The 17,305-nt window shown below is 33.9% G+C and overlaps 3 protein-coding genes across 5 annotated transcripts; 2 read left to right on the forward strand and 1 right to left on the reverse strand.

Moving 5' to 3' along the window:
• Positions 1-5,252: 5,252 nt before the first annotated feature.
• LOC107927993 (CDPK-related protein kinase) lies at positions 5,253-10,225 on the forward strand. 3 transcript variants are annotated; one of them, XM_016859143.2, is made up of 11 exons: positions 5,253-5,994; positions 7,404-7,534; positions 7,698-7,739; positions 7,840-7,948; positions 8,144-8,222; positions 8,307-8,603; positions 8,676-8,788; positions 9,146-9,250; positions 9,330-9,392; positions 9,477-9,644; positions 9,733-10,225. In XM_016859143.2, exons 1-11 carry the CDS (start codon positions 5,506-5,508, stop codon positions 9,871-9,873), a joined length of 1,737 nt encoding a protein of 578 aa, XP_016714632.1. In that variant the 5' UTR covers positions 5,253-5,505; the 3' UTR covers positions 9,874-10,225. The 3 variants fall into 3 exon arrangements, 2 of the variants coding, with proteins under 2 accessions (XP_016714632.1, XP_016714631.1); XR_001692541.2 differs by having other exon boundaries at positions 5,258-5,994; positions 9,497-9,644; positions 9,733-9,995; XM_016859142.2 differs by having other exon boundaries at positions 5,256-5,994; positions 8,144-8,603.
• A 646-nt stretch (positions 10,226-10,871) lies between these two features.
• Positions 10,872-13,861, forward strand: LOC107927961 (pentatricopeptide repeat-containing protein At5g39710). The gene has a single exon (XM_016859098.2). The coding sequence runs from the start codon at positions 11,015-11,017 to the stop codon at positions 13,250-13,252; it is 2,238 nt and encodes a 745-aa protein (XP_016714587.2). The 5' UTR covers positions 10,872-11,014; the 3' UTR covers positions 13,253-13,861.
• Positions 13,862-14,873: 1,012 nt separating this feature from the next.
• On the reverse strand, positions 14,874-16,733 carry LOC107927962 (protein ALP1-like). Its single transcript, XM_016859099.2, has one exon. It carries the CDS (start codon positions 16,477-16,479, stop codon positions 15,106-15,108), a length of 1,374 nt encoding a protein of 457 aa, XP_016714588.1. The 5' UTR covers positions 16,480-16,733; the 3' UTR covers positions 14,874-15,105.
• Between the last annotated feature and the right edge of the window lie 572 nt (positions 16,734-17,305).

Consider the following 17,305-nt stretch of genomic DNA (forward strand, 5'->3'; position numbering starts at 1 on the left):
TTTAATTTTGTATACTGAAAAATAAACTTCTAGCTTTGTCCCTAATGAACAGTCTCAGTTCCCAATCCAAAACTCGTATCTAGTGCATAAAAGAATAAGAATTTAATTAAGGGTAATTGATGAAGCTGAAAAAGAGACTGGGCATTCCTGCAATGAATGCAACAAAGTTTATGGCAGTCCATACAGTGATGTATATAATATGATGAATATAAATTAAGCAAAGGGCCAATGCCAAAAACCCAAAGGAAGAAACAAAAGAAAGAAAGAAAAATGATGGATGATTTACGTGTGCATTATGCAGGAGCAGATGTATACCCATCATAGATGCGTGGGGCGACCCAAAGTTGACAGACTTATATATTATACAGTATTATGGCAATGGCTATCATCGTCTATGGAGTTAATTATAATTAATCCTGACATATGGGACTACTGGTTTTGGTTATGGTTATGGTGCTTTCTTTTATGTTGGTCTGGCATCCATGGCGTTGCATACCGTGAGTTGGTTTCAAAAGGTTTGAAGATCAAGAAACTCCCCATGATTTGGTGAGGGAGCTATGCTCATCGGAGAATGTTGGATTATGTTTTGTTGGGTGGAACTCAAATAATACAACCACTACGATTGAAAATTAAGAAACTGAAGACGATAAAAAATTACGAGTTAAGAAAATTTCACTAAAACGACAAAAATCGAAAGGGGAATACAAAGTTGGATAAATAAACAAACCCTGAACTTGAAATACAAAGTTCTCACGAAATTCTCACAAGCTATCTTATCTAAGATTGCTAAAAAGTCTATTTATAGGCTGAATTTCGTATATAAATATGTCCAAAATATCATTAAAATAATTAGAGTTAGATTAAAAAGTATCAAAGTTTAACTAAGATAAGAAACCAACTTGAGTAGAGAATACGTTGCTATCGGTTTATTGGGATGTCCTTCTTTGCGTCCCCGGGATATGGCTTTACTTCTCGTCAGGACTTCAACTCTGTTTTGGCTGAAATATGAGGCACACTACACATGTTTGATACTGAGATTTCAATCACGTTATCGTTTTAAAAAGAAAATTCGAGTTCGAATATTAAAAATGACATTATTATGAGAAATGACTATGAATTTCAGCTTTTTCATTTGAATTTGATTTTTTCTAAATAAAAATACCGATATCACACTAAACTATTACAAGTAACGTGAAATCACTATTTCATGTTTAGGGACTTACCGACCATAATGATAGATGAAACTGTTTTCATGAATAGCATTATAATTACTCTTTCCGCAGTGACTTCTATTAAATAATTATTACCAAACAACTGAAGAATAATGATTTGTTGCAATCATAATTCTTTAGAAAAAAAAACCAATTTTCTTTAATTTCAAATTTTTTATATATTTCTAACTATAACTTCTTAATTTCATAAAATTAATATCAAATAAAGTTTCGAGATTAAATTTTAAACTATGTTAAAATATTAAACAAAGTTTAAAATAAAATTAAGCATACGAGTAAAAACCGAGTCGAAATTTATTACTATCCCTAATCTCAATCCAACCCGATTTAACTAAAACTTATTGGTGCATATAAATGGGACCAAACATGAAATAGAGAACATTTAACTTTAATCGAATGCACTCATAGTTTTGCCCTTTAATGGTCAAAAAACATATTCATTAAAAAGATAAAAGCTTTTCTGTTTGGGAATTTAATTCCTTACAATGACAATTTTTTATTATTTCATTTTAGTCCTTTAGTGGGATCCCACTTTTTTTTTTTACCCTTTTAATTTATAATGATGACATTAAGACTTAGACAGAGGAAGAGAAATTTCAAAAAAAGTTATTTTCCCCTTAAAATAATAAGTCTTGAAGAGTCTTCAAGGAACAAAAAGAAAAATGAGTGTCAAAAATGTAAAGTAGATAAGTTTGTATTGGTCGGTGTATGTTGTTTCAGTAATAAATTAGAATATTAATCTTCTTTTTTTGCAATTATGAAAATTTCAGGTTGTATCGGTCGTATTGACTTATGTAAACGTTAAGGGTTAGATTTTCTGAAATCAATATCAAATTAACTTAATGTATAGATGTTGATGGTTAAAGTTGTTATTATACCAATTTTAAAAGTTCAGTTGTTAGCCAACTGGTGACTATTTTGTAACTTTTCATAATTGAGTGATCAAAAAATAATATTACTAATAGTTAAGTGACTACTAGTGTAGTTTTACCCTATAATTAATCTATTGAATCCAAGAATTTTTCTCATATTATATCTGTTTTTTTATACAATGTCTAGAATTACCCATAGCCCATTCCCAATCATTAAATAAGAGAATAATGCTCTTCAATGCACTCGAGCCTATGTTCTCTTATACTAACCACAATACTAATATTAATCGAGCTAAGATTCAATCGGAATGGATAGTAATATTTTAATTTAGCATGTTGCCACTTTCATACTCGATAATTAATTATTTTAAAATTAAATATATTAATTAAAATTGCAGCTGAATATGATGAACCAACTTGCGGTGTTGCTTAAATATTTAAATTTTTTTAATCATCTCAAAATTTAAAATAATGTGCATGTCAATTTAATTTGCTGGCTGCATGTGGATTTATTACAAGGTCAAATATTTTGGATTCTCTAATCACTTCTAAAAAACTTATATATATATACTTATTATAAAATTATTATCTGGATTGGTGTTACAGGTTAATCGGGTATTAATTTTATCGAAAAAAATACTAATATACCTCTTCTTTTAAATGACAATTAATATTACCATGATGGTGTTTTTGTCAAAAAAAAATATTATTGAGGCTCTTGTATTAGGATCTAGATTACATTTTGTCTTCACTACTAAAAAACCGAGTAAATTAATTTATGTACATTAAATTAAAGAATAAATTGATAATTTCTATTAAAAAATTCTTCCACTTGTACGGTTAAAAACTGACGTTGTTGACGAAATAATAAGGTAGTGACACACGGTGTGTCACATGTTCTTCATGTTAATGTATAGGAACTAATTTTTAATACTATAAACGACCAATTTGCTCTTTGATCTAACGTATAGGGACTAATTTTTCCACTTTATGAATAAATGAAAGCAAAAAATAATCATTATATAAAACAACTAAAAAAACATATTCGATAATCAAACATGTGTTTAATAAAATTTATTTATCAATTTTAAAAAAACTCATTTTAGTATTTAAAAACTATTTTATATTAATATTTATATATCTTTATACTTAAAATACAAAAAATAAAATTTTTTTCCAGATAAATTAATTCCAACTAATTTTTTTTACAGGTTTTATCCGATTTAAATAAAATATTTTTGAATCCAACAAATTAAATAAATTTAATTAAAAATATAATTAAATTAAGAAAACAATAAGGATAGTGGTCCAACTTTAGAGTACATTCCAAGGGCCAACTAAAATTGTTGTAAACCCTTAAAATCAAAGTAACAAAATGCTACAAACCCCAAAGTAGTAAATTGAAAGATAAATTTAGTCATTTTTTTACCTCACTTTGTCTCACATGAGATTTAATAACAAATAATTTAAATTTAGTCCTTAATATTTATATTTTTATCAATTTGATCTTTATTTTTTTTAATTAAATTTAACTTTCAATTTTTTAAAATAAGTTGATGTGGACAATTAATTTTTGAAAAAAAGTTAGATTGTTGGTTTTTTTATGAAAATGCTAACTAATACGTTAATTTTTTACACATGCAATCCACATAGACTCCAAGATTTTTTTGTATATTTTATAATTTTTAATCTATTTGTTAATGTGACATATAAAATAAATAGTTTACGTGGACTATGATGTGAGTTGTCACGCCAATATCGTTAAAATAGTTTTACTCAATATTTTCATTAGAAAAAAATGATTTGACTTTTTAAAAAAAGGTTGAGGGCCAAATTTAAATTTTAAAAAAAGAAGAATAAAAGTTAAATTGACAAAAAATGTAAACGTTGAGGATTAAATTTGATATTATGCCATTTTTCTTTTTAGTATTTGGTAGTTACACCGAGATCGACTAAATTCAAAGTCTAGTAGAGTCAAATCTTTAAATTAATGATAAAGTTTTTCTAATTTTTCTTTATTCACAAATATTAAATATCTTTACATTCGACCCAACATATATCGGTATATTTGCACATCAAGGGGTTTGATTAATGTAAAAATATATATATATATATATAAAATATTAGGACTTGTTAACTAAGTGATGTAATTGTTAAGTTTGTTTATATAACAAAAATGGGCAAATTATTGTAAAAGAGGTCAACTTGAATAATATGGTAAATGATTGTCCTTATTTTTAATTTAAACTATATGAGATTATGAAATTTTAAAATATTAAGTTTGTGATGCAAATCCAATCCCTAAAAAGTAAGAAGCAATAATTTTTTAAACCCTTGGCATCATTTTATATTATCAATTCTCGTGATTAAATAGTTTTTTATTCATTCTTTTATTATTTCTTTAAGAAAACATGATATTGTGAATGATAAGTTATGTGTTTTTATTTTATTTAATCCGATTTAGGATACTGATGATTAGATTAATTTAGATTTAATGTATATTTTTTTATTTGTTGATCGGTATTCATCCACCATATTGATCGTTAAATAACTTTCGAATAATTCAATGATCATTTTGTAATTTTTTGAAGCTAAGTAAATACTAATAGTTTTAGTAACATTGAGTGAGTGTAATTCACCATTTATTTTATTTACATATGGATTAGTATTGGTACAAGATAATGTACTTTTTTTATTCCAAAAGTAGTCATAAAAAATTACTATGTGTCTTTTATTTGATCTGTATTTAAAATCTGACTTACTAATAGTTGAACTGGTATCCCGGTTTAATTGATCTTATCGGTCTAACCAGTGCGATTAAATAAATTATTAAAAAAATTTAAAAATAGATAAAATCAATTTTTAAGTCAATTGGTTTGACCCCTTATTTCGAATCCGTGTATCGATCGATTTCTAATTTAACCGATCAATCTGATCTAGCTCTAAAAATAATACTCAAAACTCAACTAAACCGAACAATTAAACCAATTGAAAAGAACCAATAATATGATGGATTTAATGCGGGTAGACATTAAAAAAATCCAAGAAAATATGAAAAAATCATATGCATGCCAGGTGGCAAAACAAGGGGGTACAGCCCTACTTGAATCATTTATATTTCAGTTCTTCATCATAGAAAAAACATTAAAAATAAAGAAAACAGCAAAATCTCACTTTCTCCTTCTCTGTATATAATTATATATAAATATAATTATTTGTTTCCGTAATCTCTCTCCATTTGTTTTTTTCTTACAATAAGCTGAACACAACATTAAAGATCTCTGCAAAAAAATGCAAGCATCGCCAGTTTCCTATTAAGTGTTTTTCTTTCTTTCTTTCTTTCTTCTTCTTCTTCTTCTAGATCTTCTTCTTCTTCTTCTTCTTCTTCTACTTCCTTTACAATGGGAGGCTGTACTTCCAAGCCTTCAAAACCCAAAGGCAATCACCACAATGACTATCCTACCCTTCCTCAACCACCCAAATCTCCACCACCGCCGTCGCTCCTTCCTCCGACTACCCCTTTTCTTCCCACTTACACTCCCAGTCCAGCTCACCCAACCAAACCCAAAACTCCTTCGACTCCTTTAAGGTTTCTTAAGAAATCCTTTCCTCCTCCTTCTCCGGCAAAACACATCCGGGCGGTTTTGAGACGGAGGAAGCCTAACAAGAAGGCGGAGAAAGAGGCGGCGGCGGGGATTGCGGAGACGGACGAGGATGAAGATGGGGTTGAACTAGATAAAAGATTCGGGTTTTCGAAAGAATTAAGGACTAAATTAGAAATTGGTGAAGAAGTTGGGAGAGGGCATTTTGGGTATACTTGTTCTGCTAAGTTCAAGAAAGGTGAATTCAAAGGACAACAGGTTGCTGTTAAAGTGATTCCCAAATCCAAGGTAACACCTTTTTTTTTTTCACTTTTCTCTATTAAAATTTCAAAGATAAGTGCTTTAAGATATTGAATTTTAGCTTGAAATTGCTTAAAGACGCTCTTTTTAGTCTTGTATATGAGTGAATTTACTGTTTTTAGATCTTCTAGATGGAGAAAAATGGTGGGTTGAGTTCATTTCTTTTTCATGATTGTAAAACAATATGAAGTGGCCAACTTGTTTTGTTTATTGATTATTTTTTAAAGGGTCAATTGGTCCACATGACCCACTTGTATTATTATTTGATCTGGCTATGCTTACCACATATTTACATGGATATATATACACACACACATATTAGGTCTAAATCATATCTGGCCTTAAAAAGTGCTTCTTTTGCATCATTCATTTGTGTATGGTTGGATCTGGATGTGAATAGTGTATGATAAGTGACTGTTGAAATTTGCCAATGAACTTGTTGACTTATTGGAATTGACAGCCGCGATTGGAGCATTACAGCTCGATGGTTATGAATTAGACTGAATTAGAAAATATCTTTGCTTCGAACGGGGTCTTTAACTTTCGGCTCGTAGTTTTCATGCCGAGCCGGTTAACTAAATCGGTGTTCTTTTATCAGTTTATACTTACTGCTCAGCCGAAAAAAAAAAAAAAAACAAATGGTTTGTGTTGTAGTTGATTGCAAACCATTATCTGGGTTTGGTACCATTCATTCGTATGATAAAAGTGTGTGTTTTTTGGTAGTCGAGGTGTCCGTTTATTCTAGGAAATAAACGACATTGTTGTGATAATTATAGCCTGTTAACCAATTCGGTGTTTTCTTTTACCAGCTTGTACTTACGGCTTAACCCCCCCAAAAAAAACAAATGCTTTGTGTTGTAGTTGATTGCAAATCGTTATCCGGGTTTGGTACCGTTCATTCATATGATAAAAGTGTTTGTGTTTTTGGTAGTTGAGGTGTCAGATTATTCTAGGAAATAAAGGACGTTGTTGTGATAATTATAGCCTGTTAACTAATACGGTGTTTTCTTTTATTTTACTGGCTTGTACTTATGGCTTAACCAAAAAAAAAAAGAAATGGTTGTAGTTGATTGCGAATCATTATCCGGGTTTGGTATCGGCATTCACATGATAAAAGTGTTTGTGTTTTTTGCTAGTCGAGGTATCCATTTAGGAAATAAAGGATGTTGTTGCGATAATTATAATGATGAATTAAGTGTTACCGTTTCTCAGTATTTGTTTGTTGACATTTAAAATACGATGACAACAGAATGAAGAAGAAGCGACCTGCCAGCCTCTATCGTTTCATTTTCTAGCTTCGTCGATCAAATAGCAAATGAAGTGTCGAGAGAACACTTATGTCTTGTGTTTGCATTTTTTTGTTGGATATGACAGTTACTATCATTTTACGTTGGCAGATGACGACAGCTATTGCGGTCGAGGATGTTAGAAGGGAGGTGAAGATATTGCGAGCCTTGACAGGACATAGCAATCTAGTTAAATTCTATGATGCTTTCGAAGATCATGATAATGTCTATATAGTAATGGAGTAAGCCTTGTAACATGTTCTGCTATTCGTATTATCTTTGTTTTTAATTTTGCATGGCAATTAATTCGAGAAGTCAATAAGAACAATAAGCCCGAATGCTCCGGCAGTTGGCTGTTTCTTACTTTTCAGGATAAAATTTTGAGTAATGTGATTGAAATTACAGGTTGTGTGAAGGGGGTGAGCTTTTGGATAGAATACTCGCAAGGTGATTATTATATTAATATATAGCTTACATTTTGGAACTGTTTGTTCTCGCATGTACCTAAAGAGTAGCCTCTAACGTGACGGTATATTATGCTTTGTAGGGGTGGAAAATACTCAGAAGACGATGCAAAGGCGGTAATGGTACAGATACTAAATGTTGTTGCTTTTTGTCATCTTCAAGGTGTGGTGCATCGAGATCTTAAACCCGAGGTAGAGCAAAGTCTTGTTTTTGTTAATATTTAGAAGCATAAATGCATGACTTGGACAATTTGAACCGCACAAGCCTATGTCTGCTAAACTTTCTAGGACATTTTCGTACTACATCATCTTGACTAATTGATTTCCAACTTTTTTACGGGTTTTAGTTACCATATTGGAATCTAAATTTGCACTTTTGTCGACCAGAACTTTTTGTACATTTCGAAGGAGGAGAACTCTTTGCTGAAAGCCATAGACTTCGGTTTATCGGATTTTGTAAGACCAGGTTTGTGCTCAGCTTGTTCTGTCTCCTTTCGCTTAACCTTCAGGGATTCTTTTTTTTTTTTTCTAACGCTTCTCATGTTTCCAGATGAAAGGCTTAATGACATTGTGGGAAGTGCATACTATGTGGCACCTGAAGTTCTACATAGATCCTATGGTACGGAAGGTGATGTTTGGAGTATAGGAGTGATCTCTTATATTCTTTTATGTGGGAGTCGACCATTTTGGGCAAGGACCGAGTCTGGAATTTTCCGAGCAGTCCTAAAAGCCGATCCAAATTTTAATGAACCACCTTGGCCTTCCTTGTCTCCCGAAGCTAAGGACTTTGTGAAGCGACTCTTGATCAAGGATCCTAGGAAACGAATGACAGCAGCTCAGGCATTGTGTATGTGCATCGTTTTTTACATGTTGCTAACATCGTTGAGCCAGAGTAACTGACCATAATCTTCTTTTACAGGTCATCCTTGGATCCAGAGTTGTAATGATGCCAAGGTTCCACTCGATATTCTAATATTTAGGCTTATAAAGGCGTATATGCGATCATCACCTCTACGGAAAGCTGCTTTAAAGGTGCGTATACTAACAGGTTAGATCAAAGAGTAAACTGGTCTTTCTATTAAAAATTTCATCCATTTCTATTGTTAAAAATTGGTCCCTGTACATTAGCATGAGGTACACGTAACATGTCACATCTGTCTGGTTATTCCATCAACCATGTCTGTTTTTAACAGTACAAATGGATGAAATTTATAACAGAAATGACTAATTTGCCCTTTAACCTAATGTACAGGAATTAGTTTGCCCATTTTTATAGTTGAAGGGGCAAAATGCAGTCCAACTCTTAATATTGGGGCCTCCATTGTACTTTTACTGTCTCATAACCTCTATGCTAACATTTATCTCATTATTATTTCTTTCTCGATACAGGCATTGTCGAAGACGTTGACTCCGGATGAACTCTTTTACCTTCGAGAGCAATTTGCGTTATTAGGTCCGAAAAATGGTAGCATAACCTTGGAGAATATTAAGACGGTTAGTCTCCCTATCTTGGCCCACTTTCCTCCCTCTCCGTTAATACACTCACTACAGTAATGTGTTTTCTTGCAAACAGGCCCTAATGAAAAATGCAACCGATGCAATGAAGGAATCTCACATGCTGGATTTTCTCTTATCGGTATGAACTCGGTTCCCATTCTTTCTTTTTCCATAGCCATAGCTTATCCGAGTACCTTCGATTTAATTTTCCATTGCATGACAGCTAAATGCACTTCAATACAGACGAATGGATTTCGAAGAATTTTGTGCAGCCGCATTAAGCGTCCATCAGCTCGAAGCGTTTGATCACTGGGAACAACACGCTCGTTGTGCATATGATCTTTTCGAGAAAGATGGAAACCGGGCTATCGTCATCGAGGAACTTGCATCTGTAAGTTTCGCAATTCTTTTAGCTTTCTAAATAACACTTCACACAATCTGTATCATAAAACGAAATCATCTTCAAATGAATGACTCAGGAACTTGGTCTCGGACCCTCTATCCCGGTTCATGCCGTTCTTAACGACTGGATAAGGCATACCGATGGGAAATTAAGTTTCCTTGGGTTTGTGAAATTGTTGCGCGGTCCATCCAGCCGTGCCGTTGCAAAGGCACAATAATCATGTTATGTTGTTGATTCAACGAGACAGGGATGCAAACACGGATTCGATCTTTTCCGGGGAGTTTCGGAAGGAAGCTCGATAAATCGAGGTTCAGCTCGGATAATGAAGGCTTTAACTTTTATGTTAAATTCTTTGAGTTTAAAAAGTTGTGGGATACTTTGAAAAGGCAGTGAAAAAGATATATAATTGGCAATGGCAAGCAATCAAAAATGTAGAGAAAAAAAATATATATATATATATGGTTAAGCTTTTGAGCTTTTTGTTGCTTCAATGGGGGCTAATTGCATTTGTCTTTTTTTCTTCACGTTTTTTATTATTTATATAAATGTTTGATTTATTATTTCCTTAATTTTAGCTTTGGGACATTAAATACTTTTATTTACATGAAATAAATTATATAAAATTAATTAATTTAATTAAATTGAAAGCCCAAGTTGATAATTAACTTAATTGATGTAGTATTGATAAATGTAGGATTTAATGATAATGCTTTGAAATTTAAGGATTAAATTAAAATTTTAGTCATAATTGGGAGATATTTGGTGAAATTACTCTATTTAAAATAATGTTAATGTACCGTTTGTAACTTATATTAGACTTTAATGTTTAATTTGGTATTTGAGTTCAGCTTTAATATTTAGTTCGATACATGAGTTTTTTCAAATTGATACTTGAAAATTTTTTGTCTCGTATAAGTACTTAAGCTTAACTTTGATGTTCAATTTGGTACTTGAGTTTTTTTTGTCTTAAGTATTTATGTTTTTTTACTAGAGTACACGAACATGATCTTGTTTAGTTTAGGTGCCAAACTGAACATTGAAATTAAATTTAAGTATTAAATTAAGAAAAAAACTCAAGTACTAAATTGAACATTAAAACTAAATATAGGTATCAAATGGTATATTAAACCTCTAAATTTAAAGCCCAACTAAATTATTTATTTATTAGGAAATAAATTCTTCAAAATTCAAATGAAGGAAAATAAATAAATAATTGGTTTTTTTTTTTTAACATCAAAGAAAAATAACCTGCAAAAGGAGAGAACTTTTTTTATTTTGGCTTCAATGGCCTTTTAAGCTTCTTCTTCTTAAAGGCTAAAGAGCCTCTGATAAACCCTAGCTTTTGTGATTTTCCCGAAATGCCCTTCCCAAACCTCCATATTCACCGTTCTCTCTCTTCTCTTTCGTCTCCCTTCTCCGACGCCATCCTCGCCGACAAAGCTTTAACTTTCCTCAAACGCCACCCTTACCAGCTAAATTCCCTCTCTTCCAATTTTACCCCCGAAGCAGCTTCTTTTTTACTACTCAAGTCCCAAAACGACCAAACCCTAATCCTAAATTTCCTAAAATGGGCGCACCCTTACCCGTTCTTCACCCCTCGCTGCAAATGCCTCGCCCTCCACATCCTCACCAAATTCAAGCTCTACAAATCAGCACAGTCCTTAGCAGAGGACCTCGCCGTCCATACGCCCGATCCGAAGGGCAATTTCGTCTTTCAGTGCCTTAAAGAAACTTACCATTTGTGTGCTTCGAGCTCCGCGGTAATCGACTTGGTGGTAAAATCTTATGCCCATTTGAAGTTCATCGATAAGGCTATTAACATTGTTAATTTAGCTAAAATTAATGGTCTCATGCCTGGGGTTTTATCTTACAATGCTATTTTGGACGCCGTGATTAGATGTAAAAAGCCCGTTAGGTTTGCTGAGGAAGTTTTTGAAGAAATGGTTAGAAATGGGGTTTCACCAAATGTATTTACTTATAACATTTTGATTAGGGGTTTTTGCTCGGCAGGGAATTTGGATATGGGTTTAGGGTTTTTCAGTGAAATGGAGAGGGATGGCTGTTTGCCTAATGTGGTTACTTATAACACGTTAATCGATGCACACTGTAAGTTGAAGAAGATCGATGATGCATTTAAGTTGTTTAGGGCAATGGCATTAAAGGGTTTGAAGCCGAATTTGATTACTTATAACGTAATCATCAATGGGTTGTGTAGAGAAGGTAGGATAAAGGAGACGAGTGAGGTGCTTCACGAGATGAGTCAGAAAGGTTTCGTTGCGGATGAGGTTACTTATAATACACTCGTGAATGGATATTGTAAAGATGGTAATTTTCATCAAGCACTTGTTTTGCATGCCGAGATGGTGAGGAATGGCTTAACTCCGAACGTCGTTACTTATACTTCGTTGATTAATAGTATGTGCAAAGCTGGGAATATGAACAGAGCAATGGAGTTCTTTGAACGGATGCATGTTAGAGGACTTCGTCCTAATGAGAGAACATATACTACTTTAGTAAATGGGTTCTGCCAGCAAGGACTTTTAAACGAAGCGTTTCGAGTACTAAATGAAATGGTTAAAAACGGATTTTCACCTTCGTTAGTCACTTATAATGCTCTTATTAATGGGCATTGTATGCTTGGAAAGGTGGAAGAGGGTTTAAAAATGATAGAAGATATGATAGAGAAAGGTATAGCTCCGGACATAGTAAGTTATAGTACAATTATTTCTGGTTTTTGTAGATACCGGGATTTGGAGAAGGCGTTCCAAATGAAGCAGGAGATGGTCGAGAAAGGACTTAAACTGGATGCGGTTACATATTCATCACTGATTCAGGGTCTGTGTGAGCAAAGTAGACTTGCTGAAGCTTGTGATCTTTTCCAGGAGATGCTGAATGCAGGTGTGACTCCTGATGAGTTTACGTATACTACGTTAATTTATGCTTATTGCAAAGACGGGGATATAAAGACGGCTTTTCATTTGCATGATGAAATGGTTCAGAAGGGCTTCCTTCCTGATGTTGTTACTTATAGTGTGCTTATTAATGGTCTCAATAAACAAGCTAGGACAAGGGAAGCAAAAAGGCTTTTGCTCAAATTGTTTTATGATGAATCTGTCCCGAGTGATGTCATGTATAATACGCTGATAGAGAATTGCGGCAACATCGAATTTAAAAGTGCTGTAGCTCTTATAAAAGGATTTTGTATGAAGGGTTTGATGAATGAAGCTGATCGAGTTTTTGAGTCAATGCTTCAGAGAAACCATAACCCTGACGAAGCTGCATATAATGTTATCATACATGGTCATTGTAGAGGTGGGAATATTCAGAAGGCGCATGATCTATACAAGGAAATGGTGAAGATAGGTTTTGTTCCTCATACTGTTACTGTTATTGCTCTGGTTAAAGCGCTATTCATGGTTGGCAAGACCGATGAGTTAAGTCAAGTCATAACAAACATACTTAGAAGCTGTAAACTTACTGATGCTGAGCTTGCTAAAATACTTGTTGAAATAAACCATAAAGAAGGGAACATGGATGCTGCTTTCAATGTACTTACTGAAATGGCCAAGGATGGCCTCCTTCCAAAAAGTGGCTGAACTGCATATGCTGGTGAAGGACCGAGCACAATGGACCGTAAAACTCATGAGTCCTCCATAAAAGGTAATGGCTATGAGGACATTATGAAGCTGGCCGAATAGCAAAGCGTTCCTGATTTTTGCAATCTTCAAATATATGAATGAATCTTGTCAAGCATGCTAGTCAGGAAAATGCCTGGGCTGGGATTTCTTTTTGGGGACTGCATCTCTATTTCTTCTAGCAACTCAAATTGGTATTCAAGTTCCATTATGATGTACATGCTTAAGTAGCGACAATAAAGCTTGTGGATCTGCATACACTTTGTATATTGATTCTCAGTTATTTCTCATAGCTCATTTGAGAAGATTGATTTAGTTGTTATGTTGACTATTAGTTATTATTGAATTGGTAAAGAAGAGCATTGTGGATCTGCAAACACATATGGGGAACTTTGATCCGCAGCAACATCCTTTGTGTTGGAATGCAATAACAGATAGCACAACTTACCGAGGAGCCTTGTATCTCATTCATTTTGTTCGGACAACTTATTGAGGATCCTTGTATCTCCTTCATTTTGTTCTTTGGGCAGCTTGAACTAATTAAGCTTTTTATTGATGGGATTTCAACTATTCATCGTGTCTTGAATACAATTGACTCATTGTACAGATAATAAGCAATGCATCCATACAAAAGGTTCCTTCGCAATTCAGGCAACAAAGATTTTAAGAAGGGAAGGATAAACTTTGGGTCTAAAAAATACTTTAAAAGAAAAGGAGGGTCTCATTGACTGGTCTGATAGTCCATAAAGAAGACACGATGCTTCTTACGACATCTACCTCAATTTTCCTCTAACATGCTTAGGTCAATGAACATCCATCTTATGGCCATAGAAACTAGGTTATCTGGTTTTGGAAATCCTACATGACAAGACCATAACTAGGCGGAATGGCAGAATGCCACTAGAGACTAAACCATCAAGGAAAATGAGATAAATGAAGGACTAGGATAGCAGCAAAAAGACATGATGCCAAAGATTTTATAGACCAGAAAAACCTTACAAATTCCAAACAAATGATATGGGCGTAGTCCACTATTTAGCATTCCCTGTAAATACAGGAAGTATAAAATAAAGGGAAAAGATCTTGGAACTCACAACCATGATATATCTATATATAACCATTGAAATGGCAGATGAGCCATGATAGAATAAGCAGCCAAACCCATATTCCACTGGCAACAGTTACACTGACAATTTCAGTTAATTTCCTATAATGCTATTAGCAACTAAAACCATCTCACAAAGATTTATAGTATAAATAAGTGTTCATAATACTTAACTGCAAGTGAGAGAGAAAGAAAGCAAAAGCAAGGCAAGGCAACACAGGCAGGCAGGGAATGTTAAAGAAACTAAAAGCTAATGCAAGCTCTCACAATTTATGAACGCATACACTAATTTTTTTCTATCAAATGCTACGAAGTCAATTTAACATGGTATTCACATTTAAGAATATATGATACATCAAAGCAAATGATATCCATCGGAAGATAATAAAAGCATCAAAGGCTTAAATACATGAGTTGAACTTAACCAGAGCAGTAATAGTTTTGCAACGCCGATTCTTAAAATCAGAACATTCTTAGTTTCCACCAATACCAGGTTAGTTTACCATAGCAATTAAAAATAAAGTCCCTACATATCAAATATCAAATTAATTAATGGAATCTGTTTCTATTGCTTACTAAAACGAGAATGAGAAATTCAATAAGCCTGAAATCGGGCAAGTTATCTCAGCCATGTTAGAAACTACTCAAATACATATTCTTACAGATAACACAAGGTTAAAAAATCAACCTCTTTTCAAAAGTTCATAACTTATCGGGAAGAAAGCCTTTGGTGCAAATCGTCTGCCAATGCCTGTCTCAAACTTTCCCCGAAATAATAGAACTGCTTCTCACTCTCAAGCACCCTCGCCGGAGCCCCAGTTTCATCGGGATCCTTTTGAACCGCAGGCTCAGGCTCTCTTGCAATCTGACACAAATTATGCAACACGCAACAAGCAACAATTGTTTGCGGTGCATGATTAAGCCCCACATTCAAATCTTGAAGAATTTTCCACCTAGTTTTAAGTAACCCAATTGCTTCAACCACCACAGACCTCCCTTTCATCAACATCCCATCGAACAAATTCTGTGCTGGAGTCCCGGCCCCATCAGGAGAAAAGGGTGTCATCAAAAACGACAATAAAGGATAACACCAATCTCCAACAATATAAGGCCTAACATGATGACCCCTAACATTAATCACTTTATCCCAAACAATATCACCTGAAGTAAGCCTATTATACAACAAACTATCTCTAAAATGAGTAGCATCATCTGCCCCACCAGGAGCTTTAACACAAACATCCCAGAAAATTTTTCTATGATCAGCAACAACCTGAAGCAAAACTGAATCATACCCATATTTGCATTTATAAGAACTCATCGAATTCCTATCAAGTTTCAACCCACGGACCTTAATCGGACTCCCATCAATAGCACCACAAATGTTGGGCAATGAAGTAAGCTCCTCGAACCCTTGGGTAGTCTCAACCAATCTACGACGAGAAACAGGGATCTTGATAAACTCTGGGTACAGCTTAGTAGCCAAAAGCCGAGTCACCATGTTAGTGATTTTGGAAACGATGTAAGGGTCCAAAGAAGAACGGGAAGCGATGGTTTTAGCAGAGTAACCATGGCAGAGACGAGAAAGGACCATAGCTACAGCATAATCAGAAGGAAGTGAAAGATTCGAAGCGGTTATAAAAGGCTTGAGTTTCTCAACCACGGTGGTGAAAACAGGGTAGGATAACCCATACAAGGACCGCCACTCAGCGTCACGTATCGGGGCATCCATGGACCAAATATGGTCGGTCGAGAGAGCACGGAATGCGGCGACGGAGAAGTGAGAAGAAGACGACGGAGGAGGAGAAGGCGATGAATTGGGTTCCCTTTTCTTCGACGAAGGAGAAGAATCCAATGACCCGTTCTTAGAAGAAGTAGCGAGGAAAGAAAGGAGAGAAGCGAGAGTGAAGAAGAGGAGAGGAGCAGGCGAAGAAGATGAAAGAAGAGAAGATGGAGAAGAAGGGGAAGGAGATGAAGTAGGAGGAGAAGAAGAAGAAGAAGGGGAAAGAAGGGAAGTGGTGGGATCAAGAGAGTTGTGAAGGTGGAGGAGATTTGATAACATGAGCAAGAATGTTTCATCCATTGATGGAGCACAAAAAAAAGGGGGCTTCAGTGAAAGATTTAGGGTTTTTTGTGATTGGATTTGGGGGAAGGGAAGATGGTGGAATGGGGGATTTTGGGTTTGATTGTTTTCAGTTGAATTTGAAGAAAAACATTAGCTTCGAGAATGGATTCAAAGCGTTGTATGTTTCTGTTTTGATTCTCAAATCTTTGTTATAAATGAGAAAAAGGGTTCTCTGTTTCTGAGTTCAGTTGAAGCAATTACAAGGTAAGGGGAAAGTAGATAGTTCTGTTGAAACACTATAGGTTAAATTTTGACTTAAGTCCCTTTACTTTTCATATATTCCGAATTTAGACTCTTTCATTTTAGGTAAACTACACCCAATACTACTAATTATTAGTAAATTTATGTTTTGATCACTCAACTTCAAAAAGTTATAAAATAGTCACTATATTATTTAAAAGTTTTCATTTAAGTCACTTAACTATTCGAAAGTTTTTATTTAAGTTATTGAGCTGTTAATTTATTTTTGAAGTTCTACCAGTAAGCTCCAAGCGACAAATCGGCGATCAGTACAATGGATTAGTATCTATCAACGAGTAGAAGAACATGCCTTAGATTCAAATCAATCTGGCAACCAATATCAAAGATCGGTACAATGACTTAAATAATTTTTATTTTTATTTTTTGTAATTATACCTTCATAAATTTCTTATTTTATTTTATTTTATTTTTATATATCTTTTTAGCTTAATCAAAAAGCTTAATAATAATATAGATGAATGCATCAGTAGAATAAAAAGTTGCCAAATATCCTTATATTATATCAAAAACAAAAAATCAATAA

This window comes from Gossypium hirsutum, chromosome A03 (assembly GCF_007990345.1).
Source record: "Gossypium hirsutum isolate 1008001.06 chromosome A03, Gossypium_hirsutum_v2.1, whole genome shotgun sequence".
In the NCBI taxonomy this organism is placed as follows: Eukaryota; Viridiplantae; Streptophyta; class Magnoliopsida; order Malvales; family Malvaceae; genus Gossypium; species Gossypium hirsutum.

Excerpts from the sequence above, each read along its gene's own strand:
- LOC107927961 (XM_016859098.2), top strand. The coding sequence starts at position 11,015 with ATGCCCTTCCCAAACCTCCATATTCACCGTTCTCTCTCTTCTCTTTCG.
- LOC107927993 (XM_016859142.2), top strand. The coding sequence starts at position 5,506 with ATGGGAGGCTGTACTTCCAAGCCTTCAAAACCCAAAGGCAATCACCAC. Across the intron at positions 7,535-7,697 it reads AATGTCTATATAGTAATGGA|GTTGTGTGAAGGGGGTGAGC; the intron begins GTAAGCCTTGTA and ends TTGAAATTACAG. Across the intron at positions 7,740-7,839 it reads TTGGATAGAATACTCGCAAG|GGGTGGAAAATACTCAGAAG; the intron begins GTGATTATTATA and ends TATGCTTTGTAG.
- LOC107927962 (XM_016859099.2), bottom strand. The coding sequence starts at position 16,479 with ATGGATGAAACATTCTTGCTCATGTTATCAAATCTCCTCCACCTTCAC.